General features: G+C 32.3%; 1 protein-coding gene across 2 annotated transcripts; it reads right to left on the bottom strand.

The window, feature by feature from the left end:
• Window positions 1-909: 909 nt before the first annotated feature.
• On the bottom strand, window positions 910-22,474 carry LOC118179505 (uncharacterized). Of its 2 annotated transcripts, XM_085824400.1 has the most exons (3): window positions 19,773-22,474; window positions 19,632-19,684; window positions 910-19,264 (listed from the first exon to the last, which is right to left on the bottom strand). In XM_085824400.1, exon 1 carries the CDS (start codon window positions 22,287-22,289, stop codon window positions 20,079-20,081), a length of 2,211 nt encoding a protein of 736 aa, XP_085680526.1. In that variant the 5' UTR covers window positions 22,290-22,474; the 3' UTR covers window positions 910-19,264; window positions 19,632-19,684; window positions 19,773-20,078. The 2 variants fall into 2 exon arrangements, with proteins under 2 accessions (XP_085680526.1, XP_085680525.1); XM_085824399.1 differs by having other exon boundaries at window positions 910-19,684.
• Between the last annotated feature and the right edge of the window lie 3,171 nt (window positions 22,475-25,645).

The raw sequence follows: 25,645 nt of genomic DNA, 5'->3' as shown, positions 1-25,645 counted from the left end.
GTCACAAAAGTGTAACTTCTTAAATAATCTGGATGTAAACATTTGGATTTTCAGAAAACTTGGAATTTTAATCCGCAAATAATAATCAAATCGAAACATGCTGACAGACAATAAATTAAGTAAAATTTTATAAATGAACGAGCTATATCTTTAAAACAATAAATTAAATGGAATATTTCTCAAAGTTCAGTACAATGAAATCCCAAAAGCAAACAAAAAGTGAGTACTTGCATATGCAACATATTTCTGTGCATATTTTTTGCACTTTTCCCTCTTAACTGAAAATGAAACAAAGTATTCTTGTCCCCCCCCCAAATATTGCTATAAAGATGCAGTTTGTAATGTCTAAAAGGGCACCTCAATTATTTCATTGACCGCCACATTGTTCTTTTAAAAAAGAATGGTGTGAAGGCCGAGACTCGTACAATTTTTAGTGTTTTGCCAAATTAAATTATAATCATGTATGGTGCTGGAAATCTCAAAATTTTCTTTTAAACTTTTCACAAATATTATGGCTGAAGTTAATTTCCATGACCTATTCACACATTGACCAGACTGCTACGAGTTACACACTTCATGTAAAATCTTTTTCACTTCTTAATTTAAATGACTTTGTTAAAACCTACTTTTATATTTTTCATATAAAAATGCCATGTTATTTTTTCTGTTAAAAATATGACATGAAAAGGTGTGAAAAATTTGCCGTGCATAAAATACACGCAAAGCATTTTCTTATTCTGATGAATATTTTTAAGAGCATTTTCATTTAAGAGTATTTAAAGGTATTTTAATAATCACAATGCCTAGCTTAATTTCTAGGATGCACAATTTGTAAAAAGATATTTTGTGGGGCTAACAGGAAATGTCTGGCTGTATCAAGTACTATAATGAAGATAAAATGCTTTCCCCCCCCCCCTCTGATGTGACATTATGCCGATCCCTTCAACATCTAAAATCAACCTATAACAATTCTTTGATACAGGTACTGCACTTTAATAATAGAGTTCTAGATTATACAGACAAAAATCTAGATTATACAGGAAAAAAAAAAAAAAAGAGAGAGACAGAGACAGAAAAAAAATTTAAAAAAAAAAAAAAAAAAAAAGAGAGAGAGAGAGAATCAATCTACTGATCAGGCACCTTCGAAATCATCTTTTGACTAGTGTCTGAATGCTTCTGAAATTAAAAGTCTAAAATGTGAGGGGGGGAAAGCTGTTTCACCAAATTTTAATTTTCAAATTGTGTTTCCCTTCCTACTTGATTTTTTTAAGTTTTTTCTTATAAAACTTTCATTTTTGTATATTTAACTTGAGCCCTTTTATCTCTTAGACTGCCATTTTAGGCAGATGCTGGAGATTCTTTCATTCTTCAAGTTGGCGGAGTTGCTGAGTACATATTTCTCCATTTTAAAATCAAAAAATGAAACGCAATAACATTAAATGAAATTAGATCATCATTAAAATGAAACACAATAACATTAAATGAACACAATATGAAATATTTATAATACATGCATGGAAGGAGGGTTTTAATAAGATTTCCATTTTTAGTATACTTCATTATGTACAACATATTACTATAATACTTCTAACCAGTTATTCACAAACACTTGCAATTAATAATACAAACACTCGGTGGCCATCTTACTACATGAGACTGGAATATTATCATTTTACATCAAGCTAGAATATTACCAAGAGTGGATAAAATGCAAATTAAAATATAAACTAATCTCATATTTTTAAATATAATTTCATTAATGTCACATGCAAATAAGTTAAAACATACTTTTATCTCAAAATTATACTTTCACAGTAAGAAGGTAACTTTCATTTTATATATTTCATTATTTATTCATTTACAAATAATCCAATAAGCTTTATAACAATAAATATAAATGTTCAACTTAACAATTATGCTTAAATTTACACCATAGAAACAATTTTCAATATAGGAATATAATAATAGTCTTAAAAAACCATTCAGCAATTTCTATTTTACATCCATTCAGATCAAATGCTTGGTTCATTGCATAAATTTCACAGGCAATGCCCATTATCAACAAATATAATACTTATTCTTTTAGCTCGGTTATGGGGGGGAAGAAGACTTTTTAATGTATTTTTTAGCACAGGTAGACAGGTTATTCTTTCTTGTTTTCCTATACACCTCTGTTTTTTTAACTGCAAAAGCCAAAGATGACTGCAACTTCTAAATTATCATATTAATGATTTTACATTAAGGTTTCTAAATATTAAATGCAGTCCAGAATATAAAAGGCTTAAAAATTTTCAATTTCTGAAATTTATACTTACGAAAAATCTATAAGATGTCACGTTTCCATCATCTGGACAATTTTTTGACATCTTTTTGAAGAATTAAAACTACTTCATTTTTACATAAAAACAACAGCATTCAATATTTTGTATAAAGAAAGCAGATTTTATAAACTTTTATACTTCAAAATCCATTGATACGTAAATCAAAAATATATATAAATGCTACTTAAAGTTTCCCATTTGTAAATTAATTGAAAATACATTTTTACATAATATCAATCATAATGTGTTACATAATGTCTGCTTACCTATTATGAATTCAAAGATGCTGAAAAGTTATATTTGTTCATATGATTTAATTTTGTAAATGGTATCAGAACTGCTTTCAATAAACACAACAAATTTTTCATTTTTAGTTATGATATGTCTTTAGTGCATAACAATAAAAGGTTAAGCAAAAACAGTCTGCCAAGTGTGTCAGTGTATTACAGTCCTCTATTTTTTTTTTTTTTTGGCCATATGCTCTTTTTTAAGCAAACCTGTTTTAAATTCAAAGATCCGGATAGGTTGAATTTGTCCTTATTTAATATTGCAAATAACATTAGATTTGATTTCAGTAAATATCCCAAGTTACTAATAGGCAGAACAAATTTCTAATTTTTAGCTTTTATTTGATGTCTTTAATGCATAAAAACAAAATGTTAAACAAAAAGTGTTTGCCAAACATATCGGTAAAACTGGATATTACGGTCCAGTTTGGCGCATTTTAAAAAACTTGCCAAGTCAGCAAATGGGTTGTTTTCACAAGTTTTAGAAAATCGCTAACTCATCATATCGCCATATTAGATGGTTGCGAATTTGAATCAATTCTGTAAACATGCAAAAATATCTAAAACAGGACATAACAATGAAAAAGGGAGAAAGTGCAGGATCAACCACTGCTTGGCGCGTTTTTAAGAATTGCACATACTCGGTATCCATGTACACGTCGGCCGATTTTCACTTAGAAAACATTCCAGGATTGCACAAAAATGACATTACGCACTCCCTTAACTTTATCCATGTACAACCTATTTTCACTTAAAAAGTCAAAGAAATTGACAGAAATCCAATTCTTATTCTTACAAACGCCAAACAAATAAGTGGGTGATTCTGCACTTTACCTATTACTAAAGTTAATAACTATGTATTTTATAGGATCAACAATATTAAAAGTTTTCATAATATCATATACCATTTTTAAGGCAGTAGCAAAATGGAGTAAAGCGTTTTATCACGGAATTTAAGAAATTATAATAAGCAGTAAATGAGCAATAAATGATCGGAAAGCATTAATTCATATTTAAGCCAAGAGGTTACCAGATTTGGTGCAATTTCGCTTCACTTAGCGATTGACCGTAATCTCCAGTCTAACCAACAAACTGTTAATATTTTCATTTTTTAGACTACTTACATATGGAAAGTGATACTGTTAATTAGAACTTCCTAAGGGAAACTGATTCATATTTATGTTACATACAAAGAAAATACAAAATTACCCACAGTGTCTCATTTCACGATAGGATGAAAATAATCTGTATTTTTTTTTTTTTTAACTTGAGAATGACCTTTTGCAATTAAAAAAAAAAAAAAAAAGACAGGGAGAGAAATTTGTTGCACAAGTCAAAATTCAAGAAAGTAATAGGACAGTTTAACTTACCACAGAGAGAAAAGAAAAAAAAAAAATTAACCAAGATTCCAGGTGCAGGCACTAGAATGTTTGCATTCCAGTTTTGACTGGAAGATATAAAATAAATTATGTAGGTGTACATTACTTAAGTTAATGCTTTTAACACAACAACTGTCAGGAGTCTTTGAAAATCTTATGAGTGATCATATTATAATCATATTATATATTGAAAATGTGGTTTCTTCACTTACTGAAAATATTAAAAGTGCTATTTCGGAAGCAAGTGACACTAAACCACTTAAAGATAAATAGTCTTAGACTCTCTAATTACATTCGCATTAAGATTACACAACGTAACAGAATGAAAAAATCCTATCACATGACCTGGGACCCATGAATGAAATGCAAAATATTAATAAAAATTTACAGAGAAGAATTATGATGTGAGAAATTAATCAATGTTGACACTGGAGCTGGGTCATTATGAACATTAATTAAGAATTTTAAATCTCATACTACAAAGTGTCCCCTTACCCATAACGGAGCTCTTGCAATCACTCATCAAGATAGAGCAAATGTGTTTCTTACTTATCTAGAGGAATAATTTTCACCTAATGAATGGCCAAATAATAAGGACTTTGAACAAAGCACACTGACTCATGTCGGAGACAGGTTAAATTCCCCCACTGCTAGAAACTTAATTAAATTCGCCAACTAAATTAAAAAGATTAAAGAAATAATCAAGAAACTTCATCCCAGGAAAGCACCGGGAATAGATGGCATCACAAATAAAACATTGAAATGCTTTCCTAGAAACACTATCGGAATAATTGCAAGTATTTTTAATGCTTACCTTTAATCCTCCTACTTCCCAAAATTATAGAAAACTGCTAAGGTCATCTTAATCCCCAAACCTGAGAAAAACCGCTCACAAGCTGACGGATACAGGCCCATTAGTTTACTGCCTGTATTAAGTAAAGTATTTGAAAGAATTATTCTCAGCTGAATGAAAAATTACCTTTAACTTTCATATTACAGAGTATTCTGGAACTGCTGCATATAATAAATTGAATGTTGCTATCCTCATGCTGGACGTGGCGAAAGCTTTCGTGTCTGGCATGAGGGACTCATTGCAAAACTAATCAACCTTAATTTCGAAAGAGAAATTCTTCTGGTCATCCTGTTATTTATCTCTGACAGGACTTTCAAAAGTATGTGAAAGGAGCTTACACCTCAGAGCATAAAATGCAAAGTGAACTACCACAAGGGTCGTGTTTAGGCACTAGAACAACCTATATTCTATTCATTTTATGCTGGAGACTTCCCTAAACCCAACAGTAACAACTCCATCCTTGCATGTTACACAGATGATACTGCTTCGGCAGTTAAGTCTGCAAACGTTAACTTCGCTATTAAGAAACAAGCTTTCATTCAAGTATCGAATCATGGTGTGCGAATTGGAAAGTGAAGATTAATGCTAAAAAACTCGAATACTGATCATTCGCAGAAGGAAAAGAAATCAGCAACTGAAGAATCACCTCCTCTTTAATCAGAGTTCCAATAATAAAAAGTCTCAAATATCTCGGAGTCATTCTTAATGATCGTCTTACCTGGACTGACCATATCAACAATGTCTGAACAACTGCACTCAAAATTATTAAGTGTTTGCTTCCTATACTCGGTCAATACTCTAGCCTGGATTTGGGGAAAGAGAGACTCGTCTACCTTTCCACAGTAAGACCAATTTTGACTTGTGCATCTCCTACCTGGACGGCAGCCAAAGACTCAGATGTAAACAAACTCCAAATCATGCAAAATAAACTCCTGTGTATTATCACAAATGCACACTATTATGTCCACATCAAGACCCTTCATGAGGACCTCAAAATAGAAACCATCACGAAATATCTACGAAAAACCAACGATAGTCTTCAAAAATGCTCAGCACTTCAACGTTTCACTATGAAGTTCTCACTGACCATCGATTTCTTTGACCTTTAGCGGCATATATACTAAGTGGAAATAAAAATTTCACCATCTAATATCAAGTTGGTGGAAACTTTGACCTATACATAGTGTTTATATTCTTATTTTTTCTCTTTTTACTTTACTCCAAAATATTGCATTTCTTTAATATTCAAGAAACATTTCTAAAAGCGAGCACCTGAGAGGATGACCTCCTACGTTACCTACAAACTTGTGTTCTTTATTCAGCCTTAATGTAGGACTTTCAGCATTTTTAGGACTGAAATTTCTGATATTCCTTATATTTATCGCATTGAAAAACATGGGAAAAATAGTGTTTTCTTTATTGCAACCTATTATTTAATTATTTCATTCCTTTCATTATTTTTGGACAAGTATAAACTAAGAAATCAGAATATGTTCAGAAAATATCAGAATGCTTGATTCCATTCATGTGACAAGTGACAGCTTATTCTAAGTGTGCTCTGGGATACACATCTTTGATTTGCACTAAGTATTTTGTGTTAACATTTCTTCTGTTCTGCATTTATTCTATTATTTTGCAACTCTTACTAAAATTATTTGCATATTTGCTGTTCTGAAACATCTTCGAACGCAATAATGAAAGCATGATTCTGTTTACACCACCCACATCACGTGACCATGGACTTTGAACTTCAATATAATCAAATTAAGGTTGATTAGTTTTGCAATGAGGACTTCTAGACTATATTAGGAGATGAAATTTGTTTTATTCCATAAGATTACTAGAAAATTTTCATTTTATGTAATAATTTCTGCAATTTTCATTCAGCATTTCTAACCTAAAATCTCACAACGTATTAACGACTGCTTCACACATTACGTGGCAAGGTAGTCACAATCTTCCAACATCTGACAGTCGCACTCATGCATTCTCGTACTTTAAGCACTCTATAGGAACTAACTCAGACGGCCGGAACAAAACTTGCAAATCCTGCAAGTTAATCGGCGGCGTATCCAGCAGAATTTGGAAGGCATACATTTGACAAAAATATAATTCAACAGATATTACAGAAATGCATGTTTTTAATTTCCTTGCATCAACACTATTCAGATATTCTTAACATTGTTATAACGAATTACCTGTAACTCATATAAGGTAGAATATAATCTATTTCTCAAATATTTTCCATTAATTTTTCTTTCTAGGAAATTTTAATTTTCCCTTTTAAAACATTACACTGTCTGCCATACTGAATACTTTCTTTTACTTTGAAAAACATCGAGTTTTACAAACATTTTCGCAGGTATGCTCCATGAAACCTAGGTTCATGAGAAACAATTTCATTCTTCAACAACATTCTCATTTCACAACTGGATGATTGATTTTTTTTTTTAATTATTATTTGAGAATGAAGTTCTTAAGCAATAAAAAAAGGAAGGGGAGAGAAATTTGTTGCACAAGTCAAAATTCAAGAAAATAATTAGACAAATTAACTTAACATACAGAGAAAAGAAAGAAATAGAAATAAATTGAAGATAATGGGAAAAATGTACACATAATGAAATTTCAGTTTTTCCATGCATATACTTTTCCATAAAACTGCATTCCATATTATTTTTCAATGTATTTAGACGATAATGCTGAGTACTACAACTATATCTAACTGGGTGATTACAACTAAATTTCAAAAATCCTGAAAATTACCATGGGTTAAAAATTCACTATAAATTCAAACAATTCAGAATACTATGACATTCGTACATGCACGTCTACAAACACAATTTCATTAGTGAAGCAAAAGGCATTTACTCCATCATTTTAGTTTTTTAGTTTTGCAACGTTTAAAAACAAACAGCTTGCATTTTTTTTTTTTGGAGGGGGGAGTAATTTGTACGTTAATATTTTCCTTTGCTAACAATCAGAAATTCAGTATGACCAACATGACAATTTGATGTAGTCAATGGTTTTCAATTAAGCCTAGAAGTCTTTAAGATTAGAATTAAAAAGAATTTTGATAAGCTGCACAGCTTTTCAATAGATTAACCCCATAATAGTGTTACGAATTTGGTATTTAAAAAGCTAATGTTAGTTCAATTATAAATTAAATGGTTTTATTTCTCGCGCAGTGCAGCGCGTGACGAATATTAAAAGAAAGCTAAGCCGGAAAAATTAAAAATACAAGAGCGTGTGCGTTAAATAAATAAATATCTCTTTTTGATTTCGAGAAAGTACTGGAAAATTCTAGCGCGTGATTTTAAAATCTTATAAAAGAAGGAAAACATCTCAGTTTGTAGTAGTTGCTTAGTTTGTTGTTGTTTAGAAAACTGCTCTTGTTGATTGTAGCGAATTCGCGGATTAGCTTTCTTTAGCTGTTTTGAATTACGTTCTATTGGACATTTGAGTAGTTAAAAGATAACTACTGTGAGATATTGTAATACTGCATGATAATTTGAGAAAATTTAAGCATTTTTGTTGTGATAATAATAAATTTTTGTTCATTTTTCATCGGACTTGTGCATTCATTTCATAACGAACCCGTACGCACGCAACAATAGTATCTTGTGAGAGACCTTTTTACCCAAAAATTTCACATAAATTTTTATTGAATAAAATAAATGCAAGGTAACCAAAAAATGTTCTTGCTATTTCTGATATGACATTGGAAGAGTGAACCCCAACATAAAAATAGTTGCCAAACCTGACGATGACATGGTTAGGATGGGAGTTCGGACATTGACCAAGAGGATAAAAGCGTGTTGCATCAGTACTTCAAACATATCTCACACAGCGACTGATTGAAATGGATGCGTTAAAGGCGCTCGTTTTTAGTTGTTTGCTGTATGATTTTGAAGTGGGCCTATCAGCAGCAGAATTAAGTCGTCGAATTTACCAGGCCTTTGGAATGATGCTGTTAATGAACGAAGCTAGGCAATGGTTCCAGAAGTTCAGGTCAGGGGATATGTCTCTTAATGATGCACCACGCAGTGGTCGGCCACAAGTACTGGATGATGAGCCCTGAGACCAGCCATAGAGTGACAGTAGCCAAACATGTGGTGAGCTTGCTGCACATTTCCAGGTATCTGATGAAACGATCAGACACCATTGGCACTGCATAGGAAAGGGCAAACAAGCTGAGCAAGTGGGTACCCCACTCACTGTCCGATGCAAGCAAGCAACAGCATGTCACAACCTGTTTGTAATTGCTTACTCAGCACTGCAATGCATCCATATTTGATCATGGCAGGCATGTATTTGCAGCAGTTTGGGCGTGTGCATGCATCAAACACTAATGTATAAAGTGCCAGCATTGGTCAATCTTAAGGGTGTACTCCGCCTCCATGACAATGCGAGGCCAGGGATACCACCCAGCGACTGGGCTGGGAGACACTACCCCATCCACCATACTACCCAGACCTCGCAGCAACAGACTGCCACCTTTTCCATTCTCTGGATGACTGTCTTCGTAGGGACTCCTTCAACAAACGGCCAGACCTCGATAGGCCCTCACAGACTTCTCTGCATTCAAGACTCCCGAGTTTTACCATGATGATATTGCATAGCTAAAAGGCACTGGATGCCAATAGTGATTTATTTTGAGGATTAATTGTGATTATTATTTGTTTTATGACTTGTTTTATACTTTATTTTTGATTATTTCTTTTCGACTGTCCAAAATGGCAAGAACATTTTTGGTTACCTCGTATTTCACAGTTTCTATTCTAGGTTATCAACGTTCAAAAATATTTCAACCCTAATTCATAATATCACTCTTGTGGTTCTATGAAAACAAGTTAAATCCAAGGTTTAAATCTAATGAAATCTTAAAATAAGATGCTACAGTTATGGCAATATGTTGTCTTCCTCTTTTGGTGAATGTGGCTGAGTATGCTTAGAATTGCAGATCAGGTTAACCTAGACTGTCTTGGATTAACCCAAGTGGTTTGGAGCTCATTGGTGATCCCATTTATTACTGTATTTACAATTTATGTGCAGTCACTTTACAAGTCAAGAAACGACCACACCGTTCGCAATGTGTACTGAATCATTCAAAAATGCAGTACAGAGGACACAACACAAAATGAACCAAATTCCACGAATTTGCTTAGACAAGAACTTTGGCTTCTCTTTTGAGCTTTAAACAGGTTTTTAAACCAAACTTTTAACTAAAGGTTTTAAATTTATGTAACTTCTGAGTATATTCATTTTGAAACAAAATCTGAGAGAGATAGAAAGGAATCTACATTTAACAAATCCGGAAACTCTGGATTTGACGGAAAAAAATTCAGAAATCCAGCAATATCTGGACCACTATCACTCCTGATATAATTTAACAATAACTACTAAATCTTCAACCTATTTTTAAAAATTTATTTTGGAATTTGTCCTTAATACTGAACATTGCCATCTTGAAATGAGAAAGGATGAAATAACGTAATATGGCAGAAAAATACATTTTGGACTCAATAACAGTTGCATGCTTATGGGAGGGGGAAAAAAAAGTATCAGATTGCTGGAAATGCTTTTAGAAATGGCAGCACTTCAGAAGCTAGTTTCAGTAACATATTTGATAAATGCATTTAAAAAAAAGAACTGAAATTATGTGGCTTTCATCTTATAAATTAATCCTGCAAATCAAAAACATGTGTAAGAATGAAACTAAATCTTCCATACTTACTGTAAATGTAAATACTATACACATAAATTTATGACTAATAAATAACATAAAATGTTTTAAAAAAATTAATAGATTAGATTCAAATTCCTCTGAGCATACATCTAAGAGAACAGTATTTTTCAGAATTTATTGCGAAATTTGATGTCAATACAGTGTAAAATTCCTTAGTAATCTAATCATGCACAAAGTATTACTTTTAGAAATGCAGCCTCTAAATAGAGGGTTTTGCGGCTTTTCTTCCTCCCTCTAAAGGAGGTCCTTTTAGATTATCCAACATTTCTCTTGTATGTTATTATATATCATTCATCAATAGTATTGTTATAAATTTTGTACATAGATAGATGATTTTAGTGCAATTATATGTGAATAGTTTATTTTTCTGCATAATATAACATAAAAATCTAGAGAGACAATGCTCTGCCAGAAAAATAAGTGCACTTCTCAGTGTATAATAAAATGGCTGGCTGAGAGGTTGATTTTACTAAGAATAATTACCGTAATTTCGCGCGTATAGTCCGCGGACTATCTGTGTTTAAAATGCGAATTTTTGAAGCTGCGGACTATCCACCAGTGCGGATAATACGCTGGTTGTTCACGGTTAAAATCGTTGAAATTTAAAAAACACGCTGTCGTGAACTGCCGATGATCAAATATAAAAAAAGCACGAGATTCCAAGAAAACATTCGTATGTATCGTATCGATAGTAAACCATAGAGCATAGTGCAGAACGAATGAGTAGTAGCAAGTAGAGCTCCTAAAATCCAGGCTGGCGCATCAAGCGATGCCGGGATATGAGCCAAAGAAAGTCTTGTATGAACACTCACTTAGCGCAACCAGAGTCTTGTACCCCAGTATCCTTCGCACTGGTTTAGCGCAACTGCCGGGAGGGGGAAAAGTAATTGATGCGTCAGCTCGGTTTTTAGGAGCCATAGTAGCAAATACCTGGAGTACAAAAAAAAAAAAAAAAAAAAAAAAAAAAAAAAAAAAAAAAAAAAAAAAAGGTGATTCGTTTACTCGGTGGTTTGGCAACACCGAGTGAGTGGGGTCGAAGGTCACATTTCATTACCACTTATGACAAGTATAGCACAGCATGTTGCACAGTATTTTGTATTTCATCTTCGATAACGTTGATGAAACATCGCCAGGAAAAAGATGGAAATAGAGTAGCGGGCCGTTATTGGTTTAATCCTAGTATTCGGTGCACACGGGATTTGGCTACTTTTGGCGACTTTACGATAAGCAGTAAAAACAGGACATATACGATGAGTAGTTAACGGGTCATTTAAAATAATATATAGTTTAACATAGTATATACTACATATATAGTATATATACTATGTATATACACACATAGTATATAGTGCATAGTATATATATAGACATTCTTTGGATAATTTTTGGTGTTGGCGATAATTTTCAAAGTCGCGCCAAGGCTGCACCGTATACTAGGAATTTACCCCGTTATTTTGAAGTGGACGAGAAAGCGGTGAGAAATTGGCGCAAAGGATGTGTTTAAAAAGCATGGGGATATTGCTGTATTAAAAAAACGTAATTTCGGACGTATAGTCCGCGGACTATCCGGTGGTGCGGACTATCTGACGATTTTTGAATTTTTTTTATATAAAATCTTGCGTGCGGACTATACGTGCGAAATTACGGTAGTTCAGTATCACTTCTTAAAAGTGATACTGATATTAAAAGATATCACTTATTAAAAGTGATACGGAATCAATGATGTTAGTTACAGAACTACTCTCATCCACATATGTTTAATTCAATCAAATAAATCTTAATTCTTGTTGCTAATTGAGGAATTATTTAAGAGACATAAAATAAAAATAGAATACATATAGATGCTGTCTTAGATCCGTGCTACTGAACTACATCTTTTTTCTGAAAACTTATACATGACACACTACAGGAAATTTACACAGACAAGATCAAATAAAACAGGAATAAGAAAATTTTATTTAAAAAAAAAAAATTGGTTTCCAACATGTATGCAATAGTGGTATGAAATCTATGTAAAGATCTCCCCCTCCCTTTCCCAATGAGGATGAAAAGAAAACGAGAAAACAAAATTAGCTCTGCAGAAAGAAATAAAATATTTTATTAAATTGAAATAAAAATATTTTATTTCAAATAACACATTTCGCAATTAGCTTTTAGCAACCATATGTGCTGAGAATTATATTAAACGTTTTGAGTGAAATATGCATAAAATGTCTGTAAATATATATCCCCTCTTAAAATCTTATTTAATTATTTTCCAAGTCTAATTTCAAATATAACATATTGATGTCACAAAATTAATATTCGGTAAAAGTTTACAATTGGGTGCCCCTTGTTTTTTAGCTATTCTTTTTTGATGCCAAGATCGGCACCAGAAAGGCACAATTTCAAAATAAAAAGTCAAAGAATTGCACAAACCCTGTGTCCATATACACATTGATCTGTTTTCACTTAAAAAAACATCGCAGAATTGCACAAACCCTGTGTCCATGTACACATTAATCTGTTTTCACTTAAAAAAAATCCCAGAATTGCACAAACTAGGCATTGTGCACTGTCTTAAGTTTGTCCATGTACACAACAATCTATTTTCATCAAAAAAGAAATCAGGAAGCTAAAACAAAACTATCATGGTAACCAGAAATGAGGTTTCATCACACTAGAGCCTAATATTCTATAGATTATGAATAAAGCAATGCTCAGGTTGTGTACAAATAAGACTCAGCAGGAAAGAACAGTAAAAAAGTAAATTTCAGGCAGGATATGACTGTTGAATAACTGTTACCGGAGATACAAATAAAATTTAGAAATTTCAGGCAATATTACTGAAGTCTGTTTTATAAACTTAAGCTAATTTTTATTATAACCACTGAGCCTTCACCTAGTCCAGGAAGAGTAAGATGTCTAAACACAAACATGGTTTATTGGATCATGTATTCTTTTCATTACAGTATATAATTCATTTACAAATGATGCCAGGAGACAGCTATTGAGTTTTGCAAACAAATCTTCCTTCAAATGGTGGTTCTGCTCCAAATATAGCCAATATACACAGCAGCTTAAGGTGCAATTTTTTCTTACAATCGATAACTAAATAATTTATACTGAGTGCAAAACATGAATAGAATGAAATTATGGAAAAAGAATAGCACAAAAAAATTAAAAAGATTTGGAGAAAATATGCTTTATTTTTTTAAGGTATCATATAATCTGTATTCAATCTATTCAAACTTTGTATTTTAAACTGCTAAATTTACCGACTACTAAATGTTGATAATGCTTGCCAACTTATGATAAATATCGATAGCTTGCGTATCTCCCCAAAATGTCACAAAAACCACCAACTTGTGCACAATTACTAACATTTTACCTTTTCATCCATTAAAAAATTGACAAACTAAGCCAAGGTAGATGCATTAATACATTAGTAACAGAGATACCTCATGTCTTTACTGTAAGAAATTTTGCATCTTCATCCCTTTTTATTTATGCCATTCATTCACTCTCCTTCATAAAGAAGAATAGAATTTAGTTTATTTTACATGTTTAACATTGCATTTACCTTTTCTGTTTTACATTTTTTATTTCTAATGGCTTTAGGTAGTGAACCTATACACAAAATACCATTTTAAAACTTTTAAACTATCATATGTGGTCCACGAAAGACGTAACCCACTTTTACATCGATTCCTATAGGGAAAAAAATGTTCCGGTTTCTAAGCATTTTAGTGGAAGAAATGTTCTTTCTTTAGTTAATCAGTAACAGATTTCTCTTATTTAACCCTCTCGCTGCATAATTTTTTTATCAAAATAGGTTCGAAAATTGCATAATTTTTTAATTACATATTTCAAATCTAAATATATTTTAAAGTTAAAATATACAAAAAGTTTTTGTAAAAGTCTTTTTTCAGTATAGAATTAGCTCATAAAAAAGGGTTGTCAGAAAGTTTAAACTGAAAAATAATCATATAAAAGAAAAATTTTGAAAATTATTTCGAAAATTAATCTTGATTAAATTACAATTTATTTCATAAAATATAAAAGTAAAACGTATATACTAATGAAAATATGCAAAATATTTATAAAACATTTATTAGAAACGAAGAGTAATACAATAAACTTCGAAGCAAGGCTCGAGGCATCGTTTCTTTGAGAATTTTTTGGCCAGTTTCAGTTCTTTTTTTTAGAAACAAACAGCACAATGTCTACGAGTTTCTTTCTTGATAGAACGGGGGATATATATATCTAGCAAAATGTCGAGCAGTTAGTCTCATGTGATTGAGAGTTGAACTACAGACATCTTTGAGCTTTGAGAAGAGCACGCAAAATGGTGCAAAATGCATTTCTATATTTCGCAAAAATATGGACAACTAATGCCATCTGTAAACCCAGATCTGAATAAATAATTAAACATCACAGAAAAGCCAAAATGAAACAATGAACGGGAAATGAGCAGGTTGCACAGTTAAATAAACGAAAAATATGTATCCCTGCAGAAATCTCGGGTTGCGCAAATTTTGCTACTTCTATGTTGCCCGTGGAAATCGCAGGATAAGCAGCGAGAGGGTTAATTATGTTATCAACGAATACAATAAAGTTATCAACATAAGATATAAAATTTTAAATAAGTATGAGCTCAGGCTTTGAGATCATCCGACAAAGAGATGCTTAAGCATCAAATATCCTGACAGTCAAAAATGCCTAATGGAATATAAAATATCAAAACTTTAGCCTTCCTAATGAATCTGATATTAAATAATTCACTCAAATATGAATCTTTTTATTACACCACTTATGTTGAATTCTATGAGCATGTACTGCAGTATAAACAGTTCCAAACTACTCTACTGCTTTCAGTAAAAGACAGATTGGCTCATATTTTTATTTATTTATTTATTTTTTCAAAAATGCAAGAGAAATAGCAGTTAATTTATAACTTCCTTAGAAAACGTAACCACATTTACTGTAGATCAGGATTACAGAAAACCAAAGAAAAATTCTTACGAGTCCATTATTGGCAACAAACTGCACTGCATGGTGAATTCTTGAAAATAGTTGATAGTAAAATACATATGAGTACTGGTGATTTTATTATCAGAATGATGCTAAAATAATTTAATAAAAACATCATAACTACATAACATCTCAGGGATATGGACATAAAATTCCATACAGAAAAGCGACTTTCTTATTTATTTCACATGAAATCTTTTGCTAGCTTTCAATGTATCCAATTTCGGGTTGGATGTATATTGGAAGGAAAGGAATCAAAAGTATAAAGTGAGACATTTTTTAATTATAATGAAGAAAATAGCATTTATTCATCACATTTTGAGGAACTTAAATTTCAGGGTTAATTTAAATACTTCATTTTATAACTAATGTATCTGATACAAATTTAAAAAAATAATTTATAGTATATGGCTAAAGTATAAAGGGCACACCAAATTTGACAAATTCATTGTTTGCTAATAATTTTAATCTGGTAATCTATAATAAGTGTGTGAAATTTTAATGTGCTTTAAGTAAATATATATAAATGTGTACATGGGAAGACCAACAGTATGTAAAGTATAATATGATTATGCTATAATCCTTATTCAACAATTGAAATTTATATTTTAAATCATTTTCTATTGATACGTTGGAGATGTCTGCTAAGTACTGATAAACATCGGTAATTTAGTAATCTTTCTGGGGGGGGGTCGTCCTTAAAATTCACATGGTAAAAGTTTACAATTGGGTGCCCCTTGTTTTTTCGCAATTCGTTTTTGAACCCACGATCAGCTTCAGGAAGGTACAATTTCAAGATGGCCGTTATATAAAATCAAAATAAAAAGTCAAAGAATTGCACAAACTCTGTGTCCATGTACACATCAATCTGTTTTCAGTTAAAAAAACATCACAGAATTGCACAAACTAGGCACTGCACACTGCCTTAAATTTGTCCATGTACACATCAATCCATTTTCATTTTTAAAAAAATCAGGAAGCTCATTTACCTAATATGTACCTAAGAAACTGATCCTTTTTATGAGCATTTGTATCTTAATTGAAATCAGATGAAAAATTTTTAGTGAGGTAAAATAAATCCTTCTATTCATAGAACCCAATAACACACAAAGAGCAATGTGGTATTTTGGAGAAAACATTCTATTACATCAGGTCACCAATATGATCTTCCAAGGACTATAAAAGGCACATCACACTAGAACAGTACTTCTTAATGCTATCAAGATCTGATTGCATATGAGTGGAGGTTCTCATAATCTACAGTCAAAAGTCTTTAATCCGGACTCGTCGGGACTCCGGTGATTCCGGATTATAGATCATCAGTTTAAATCTGGTAAGATGGCAATGCAGAAATTATAAAATAAAAAATATGAAACTGTAATTTATGAAATAAAGAACAATTATGATCTAAATGGTACCAAAATTTACAAAAAAAAAAAAAGGCTTAATATTTATTTGTTTACTTTATTAACCAACATTTCTTTCAACGTGCGCATGCGTAAAACATACATTACGCATAGTTGAAATTGGAAAATTGCAACCAGAAAACTATTTGATGTGTATTCGTGATATTTATAATGAATTTGATTTAAATAATATCAAAGACAGAGTACATCGAGTTGAAATACTATATTTAGTAATGAATTATAAGCCGAATAAAATAAAAACATCTGCCCTGAAGATAAGGATAGTGCTGACAGATCAACTTCCAGCTCATTGCGTGCCACGACATCCCCCCTTCCCCACACAGCAGAGTGAAATTGATAAATAATTGAGATTTAGAAATGGTTAGAGAAACAAAGGATATGCCTTTATCCATTTTTTGCAGCAATTCCATATTTTGTTTGATGAACATTGAAACATGCTTCCGCTTTGTAGATCTTTGGCAGCTCCAGCATCGGAAATTCTATTTGACATAATCGAAAGTTCAAGCTTACTTTTATAAAATTGCTCTAACAGTCTGCAAAAAATAATAAGAAGGATGCAATTCAAAGATTAACCTTTTAACTGTCATGCCCGAGATCACTGGTGTTCAAAAATGTCACGCCCGAGTATAACTCGGGGTAATTTTTTTTGAGTGTATCGTATTGTTATACCCGAATATATATCGGGAGACGTTTATTTCGGCTTCATCTCTTTGTCAAACCCGACTGTATCTCGGGAAAAGTTAATGTGCGCTCAGTTCAATAGATGACAGCACTTTACTGAAGATTTCAAACATTAGAGGATGTTGATTGGATTTTTGCAATAAAAAAAAATTGACAATTTGTGTACCCAAATCATCAAAATAACTTGACAGTTAAAGGGTTAAGGAACAACGCAATCTGCAACATTAACTGAAATAGATAATTTTAGCTTTAGCTTTAACCGTTCGTTATGCATATTATTTATACGCATACGCATATGCGCATGCATAAAGGTATTACGCGCATGCGTAAACGCATATGCGCAGAAAGTTTGTAGCTTTGAGGTTCGGATAATAGATCATTCCGGATTATGGGCGTCCAGGTTAACGACTTTTGACTGTATCTGGATTTCTCCAAACTATGTTATTACAATTATTAATTCCTATGTAACATATAGATACTTCCTAACTTGCTATTTAGATTCAATAAAAGAAAATGCAAAAACAGAGGAAAACTTATATAATGCCTTTCATTCATTAGATTCAGATATGCAAATAAGATTTTCAAAAATTGAGCTTTGTTGCAAAAGAGAATCAGTCGAATCACTAATGAAATGCAACTTGAAAATTTTTTAAAGTTAGGCACAGGACTGGCTTTCTGCTGTCAAATATAGGAAATTTCTCTCTGGTACCTGTTTTTATTGATTTTGAATGCTATTTGTTACTTTTAAAAATGGTGATAATTTAAAGTTTCTTTTATTTTCATCATGTTAGAGTGTACACTGAAGTTTTAACTGCTATCATGACCAGCATGCAATGCTGAGTCTGTGCAATTCTCTGTTTCTTCACAGTGTGCATGGCAAGAACCATAGCACAAAAGAAATTACAGAAAGATTTCTTAAAAAAGATGTTTCATTTTTAATGTATTACTAATTCTTATTTAATCATTAACATTTATTTATGTATTTTAAATTTTTATAGTATGTTTCTTTTGATACACTGATAATGTTTGCTGATTTATAATACATATTGAGAATTTAGTGATTTAAAAAAAAAAAAAAGGGCTGCCAACTTGCATCAGATAAGTAAATTTTACCTATTTTTTGCTTTGTATTCAATAGCTTATGATAAAGAATATAAAACTATACAAATCATATGTAACTCTGGTTTATCCATACATCTGCAGAAAGTTTCAAAATCCAAAACTAAATTTATTGAAGATATGTTTAATGTTCTTCGACCATACAACATGACAATACCAAAAGGTTGTAAGCAACGTTATCAATTACAATACTTTCTGACTAGTTCAAATTAATCCAAAGCTATGACCTTCATACTGAAGCCAATATTTACATTGTACAACGTATGTGAATTCAACAACTCAGTATCAAACTCGGCTAATCTTTAGAATATGGTAAAACTCAATAAAACGAAGAATACTAGTAGACAAGTTTTAATAATTTTCAGAGATGTGCAGGTTTCTTAACATCATCATCATCATCATTTATGATGTCATCATACTTCAGTACTGTACTTTAGCCTGCAATTTAAAAACAGACTTGCTACCTTAAGTTACAGACTTTTAACTAATTTAGTGTTTTAACAAAATTTGTCAAAAACCAAATTCTCTTGAATGATGGTAGACTATTTAAATAAAAATGATAAAAACAGCATTAAATTAAATTTAAGAAACCTTTTCATTTTAGAAATCCTATTTTAATTCATTTGGGGGGATATTACACATACATTTAATATAGAAAAGAAATATGAAAATTATAACAAAAATTGATGATTTTTTAAAATTAAGTAAAACTTCTGAATTCTGTTTTGAATTCTAGTTTGAGAGAATAAAATAAAATGTAATATAATCACACTAACAAATGATTGCAGTAAAAATCAGAACTTACATCTATGGCTGACTTTTAAAAATTTATGATTAAAGCAACAGTCATATCTATTCCTGAAATATAAAAACATAGAAGTGAAAAGAAAACTGGAAGATGAGAAGAAAAGACATGCAGTAAAGTAATCAAATAGAACTACCTTACCTCAAGACACTTGGTTTATTTCATATTCGTTACTTCTTTAACTTCTCAAAACTAAAAAACAAAACTTTTCTTCAAGTGTACAGATGAGAATTAATCACACATTTTCCCATTTCAGACAACCTTTTATAACTTTTTGTGAAGATTACATACAGGTAGGACGAGAATAAAATATATCTAGTGAACATCTGAATTTCAATGAAGAGATATACAATACTTGCGCTTCATAAATATGAATCATCAATTACTTTCAGAAGTACACCATAAAATAAAACAAGCTTCAATACATAAAATATTTCAGTTATTTCCTTAATAATAAGTCATTCTTCTTTGTCCACTGGCACTACTGGGAGAAACAATACGCTCGTGTACTCTTCGGTCATGTTTCCAGTCATCTCTTGGCTCCCGTCTTGAAGAGGAGGAATGTCTTTCTCGCTCTCTGGAAGAGAAGTTCCGTCTATTACCATCTCTTTCTCGAAAATCACTTCGACTGAATACTTGACGATCTTCTCGGGTACGTATAGTTACTTCTCGTCGCAAATCTCTGTCTCCAAAATCAGCATGTAATGGCGGCTCCAATGATTTTTGACTGGCATAACGATCAGAACGACTCTCAAATTCATGCCTACCAAAACTTGTACGCTCTCTTGAAGCATAATCATAACGAGATGCACTTGGTCCTTCTGCATGGAAACGTCCTTCATATCGAGAAGCAGACTTCTTTCTTTCTTCCCAAAATGAATCTGGATCTCTGTCTACACGACTGAAAGATCTTTTACTGCTTCTTCTGATTTCCGCTTGTCGCCTCAATTCTTCCCTTTCACGTTCAAGACGTTCCCGTTCCAATCTCTGTTTCTCCCGTTCCAGTTTCAATATCTCAGCTCTTTCACGTTCAAGAATTTCCCTTTCTAAACGTAATTTTTCTTTTTCTCGTTCCAGTCTGTATGCTTCTTCTCTCTGTTTTCGTTCAATGTATTTATGGCGTGAAATTTCAGCCAATCTTCTCCGTTCAGCTTCTCTTTTCTCTCTAATGAGATCTCGTGGATGAAGGCGCTCATCTCTTATCTTAAAACTGCCTAGACTTGTTCGTGACCTAAAACTAGAAGTTCCAAATCCTGACCTACTAGAAAATGGTCTTCTGCCAAACGATCTTCTAAAAGGGCCATAATGAGATCTTTCACTGAAAGGACGAGCACGTATTCCTGAAGGCCTTTTAAGTGACCTGCGCACATCTTTTTCTTTATGTTCTTTTGACTTGCGATCTTTATCTTTTTCTTTTGATTTACTCTTTTCTGAAGGCTCACTTTTCTCATTTTTATGTTTGCTTGCTTCTTCAGCAGAAGGTTTTGTAGATTCTGAAGATTTAGCCTCTGGTTTAGGTGTAACCTTTTCTTGATTTGCTGAACACTTTGAAGAATCTACAGTAGATTTTGTTACAACAGCTTCCTTCTTTACTGTCTGTTTTTTAACTGTGACCACTTTTGATTCTGCCTTTTTTATTAAAGTATTTGGCTCACTTTGTGTTCTTTCAACAGAAATAGTACGACCATTCAATTCAGTGCGGTGAAGATTTTGAATTGCTTTAGTTGCATCTTTGCTTGTTGCCATTGTAACAAATCCATAACACTTTCCAGGGGTTTGCTTGGTGCTTTTGACTATTTTTACAGAAACTACTCTTCCTTGCTTACTAAATAGTGCCTTAATATCAGCTGCTCTTATTGTATTTGGCAAACCAGTGATCCACAAACTCTTGCTTAACATACTTGCATTTTTTAATTTATCATTTTTACCAAGAACTTTCAAAACTTTTGCTGATACAGTTGCAGATGCTTCCACATTTTTTAATGGTGTACTTGATTTAGCTTTTTTTTCTTTAACTTCCTCATTTGTAGACATTTTTGAAGGTTTTACAGGGCTACTTTGATTGGAACTTGGCTCCCGTGTGGAAGGTGTACTTGTACCATCAGTTGTCTCCAAATTCAGGACACTTGAGTTTTCTTCAGAATTCTTTGCATTTTCATTATCACTATTCTTCAAAACGCATCCACTACTCTCTTCTTCAATCAATTGAGTTTCTTCATTCAATCTTGATTCTTCTTCATTTAACTGGGCTTCTTCTTCATCAATGGAAATCTGCAAAGTTACATCATTAGATGAATTCTTTTCCTCATTATTATAATTCTCATTTAATTCTTCACTAACATCATCAACAGAGCCATTTGTATTAGGACACTGCGTTTTCTTTTTCTTGTTCACAGGACTCCTGCATACGGATGATTCGGAATTTATTTCAAAAGTAAATTCATCAGGATCTTCCCCTTCATCAATAAGAGCATTCTTTAATCTCTCTACCAACACTGATTTTACACCACTTTTATCAAGCTCTCGTTTTTCTAATTCGGACTTCAAATCCACAACTTTCAAATCCACTAATTTCACATGAATGTTCCCATTTTCTTCCAACTGTACAGTAATTTCGTCCGATGTCTTCATATTTGCATTTTCAACAGCGGCGGACATCTTCGAAAACAAAAATGGTAACTTCAAACACTTACAAAATAATCTTCCAATTATGTCTTCATGTATATAAGTACATAGATATATTATCCAGATATATATTTCTTCTCAACACCACCCTTCTTGATGTTAATAAATTCAGCAGTTAAATCACCGCATCCATACAAATGGCGCCAAGCATCGGAAGTAAGAAGTAGAAGTCATATTTCCCTATCGACTGAGTAAGCCATTGAAATAATGGCAAAAAAATAATAAGGTAAGTACAAATGAAATCGTGTCGTACCCACTATTATTAGCTTTAGCATTTCCTGTGTGGTATTATTTATTAAATAGTTCTACAATTTTGTTTGATCTATGAGTCTTGCGATTTAATTTTTTTGGTGGGGGGGAGGAATGTTGTGATCAGGAAAATTTATTCCCGTGCGACGCGTTCCGAGTCGCAGTTTCTTCATAGCAACAATGTGTTTTCAGTGAACTAACTATAAGTAAAATAAAGGTTTCTAAAATATCATAAGAAGTATTTTACTGATCCTGAGTAAAATTAACTCTAATTGAAACTTAACCCTTAGCCTGTCGAGCGATTTTCTGCAAATCCCTTTAAAACTGTTGCTAGTTTTGGACCGAACTTCCCGTAAAATGTCGCGAAAATAACCTTAAACCTCTGAAAATTGTCAGGCAGTTCTCTTGTCATTTCCCATCACTCCCAGAATTTTACTTCAATGATTCCGCTAAGTGAGATTGATTGTCCCGTAGATGTCAGCTGTCAAGAGAATAGCAAAAGACACAAGCGCCTGGCCCCAGCCACCACCCCAAGCTCTTATTGGACACGACTTCTGATGTCATACAGTGACGAAAAGAGTTCTCTGCAGCATTTTTGTGCACCAAAAGCTTGAGCTCGAGGTTATTTTAGCGCTGAAACAGGCGAAGCAATGGAATAATTTCCCATATTTGCGAAAAAATTACAAAAATAAAAAGCAGCTTCAGAAATATATCGTTAATATACATATGTGCAGTCGATAACCGTTTAGCAGTATTTTGGTCATTAGACGAATATCGAAGTCATTTGACAATAAACACTTTTTATAAGATATAAAAGTTAAGAAACAAAACAATAATACATAATAAAACAGAATGATAACTCCAATTGACAAAATCAAATAAACGATATTATAAATATTCTACAATTTAAAAGTATCTTATCACTTTATCTTATTTTTAACCATAAATGAGGAGAAATTAATGCCTAGGACTAGAAAGTAAAAAATTAATCTGACTACGAACAATTTTGATACCAAACAATCTCTATATAACAAGCAATAATGAAAGGAAGGTTATTTAATTATCAAAGAGTTCATTTTTATAAAGAAATAACTAAATTTTACATTTATATTACTTTTAAAAACACTTTTCTGCAAAATAAACCGCTAATTCATGAAAACTGCGCAGACATTATTTACACAGTAAGAGTTAAGTGCTATTTCTTGACATTGCTGACGAAGCAAATCTTGTTAATGGTCTCCTTTTATATGAAATTATAAAATACATTTCTTAAATATCAGTATAGCGCTATGAATTGCATTGAATACAGATTGCTTAGCCAAACACTATTTACGCATTATAAAGTTTTATCTATTCCATTAACATGATTAAACAATTTATATAAAAAGTGCCGACATATTTTCTTATACTGTTAGGTTCCTTTTAATTGCAAATATTCTGTTACATTGCACAAATTCACATTAACACAGGAGAAAACCAAATCCAAAGTAGTTATAAGTTCCCATTGACATAACTCAAACGAAACAGATAATGGAATCTTTTCAGCCTGACAACATAAACGGCAACCAGTAAGAACAGGGGTGGTGGCTGGGGCCAGGCGCTTGTGCAAAAGACTAGAATCTCCGTGATGACCATCTCAATGACCGCAGTGGCTTATCGCAACGACGGTGCGAATAGCTGACAGGTCATTCACACCACCTAAGTTCGCGCATGCGCACAAGCAGCCAAGGTACCAGCATTTTACCCCAATTTCCGTAAGGCAGGCGGTAGTGAGAGCGAAGGTTGTTAACCCTAACTCAGCAATAAAAAGGGTTGTTAATAGTTTATCAACAAGAGAATAATTTGCAAGTAATAATTATCAGCAGAGTCGTAACTAGGGTTTTCAGCGCCCAGGGACAACTGAAGATTTCGCGCCCGCTACTGTTTGCCAAGGATGGAAAACATTTAATTCTAAAATGTCGTAACATCAGTTTGGCGCCCCTTGTATTCTGCGCCCGGGGACAGATGCCCCCTCTTGCCCCCCCTCTAGCTACGCCCCTGATTATCAGTTACAAAGACGAAGTCAATCTATATACATGATAATGTTCAGGAAATGATTAGATAAAATAGGGATTTAATGATGGTTCTAATTGCAAGCGAGGATAAGTAATTAGTTAATTAGTTTACCTTTAGTGTACTGACAAAAAGGCTACAGAAATTACTTAAATTCTTTTATTTAACAGAGGAACTTTTATGCAAACTTAGACCCTATTCTTATAGCATAGGACTATCAGAATTTATTATTCAATAAGAAAACTTACTGAAAATGATAATATTCTTATATATTCATCACGTTTTCAGTATCCACAGAGATTTATAAGTTCAAATGACATATTTCAAAATCAAAGTTATTTATTAAATAAAACCTTAGAAAATCTGATAAATAAATCTGATTTGTGTGTGCAAATTTTTAAATCTAACTCTCTTACATTAACTTATTTCTGTCTTTTAAATTACATCCCATTATTTATTTCAATTTAATTGATTAATGTGTTTGTACTAATATTTCAAAGTTCTTTGAAGCACTTTTTGCGTCCTGAAAATGCCAAGTATTTCCATAAAAAAATAAGCAGGGCAGGCATACAGAATAATTCATTTAATAGTTCTTATAATCGCTTTTAATTTATTTCATGTCTAAATTTTCTACACAGAAATCCGCTGTCTAATTTTTAGTATCTTTTATCTGACGAAATTTTTCAAAGAGGATTGAATTAAAAGCTTGATTGAGCAAAACACATCTTTAAAGCTAAATGGTTTCTAAGAAGTACAAAAAATGTCAACACGATTTTGCCCCCCCCCGCTTCAGATTCGATATCAAAGCACACATTGACTTATTTTATTGCACTACGATATGGAAGCACACATTGCAAGAAAGAAAGTAAGAGAAAATATTTATAGATTACTTGCAATCAATGCACATAAAATAAATACTAAAAAGCTACAGAATAAACCATGTTTGAACATCGATGAGTACAGGGAAGCATAACAAAGCAAATGAAAACAGAAAATAAAGCATAACATATACAAGTGCAAGACACTTA

The sequence above is a fragment of the Stegodyphus dumicola genome, chromosome 9 (genome assembly GCF_044657685.1).
Source record: "Stegodyphus dumicola isolate Sdum_Otavi_A_Nest chromosome 9, ASM4465768v1".
In the NCBI taxonomy this organism is placed as follows: domain Eukaryota; kingdom Metazoa; phylum Arthropoda; class Arachnida; order Araneae; family Eresidae; genus Stegodyphus; species Stegodyphus dumicola.
The sequence above is the reverse complement of the archived record's forward strand: the minus strand, read 5'-3'. Positions and strand labels throughout refer to the sequence as shown.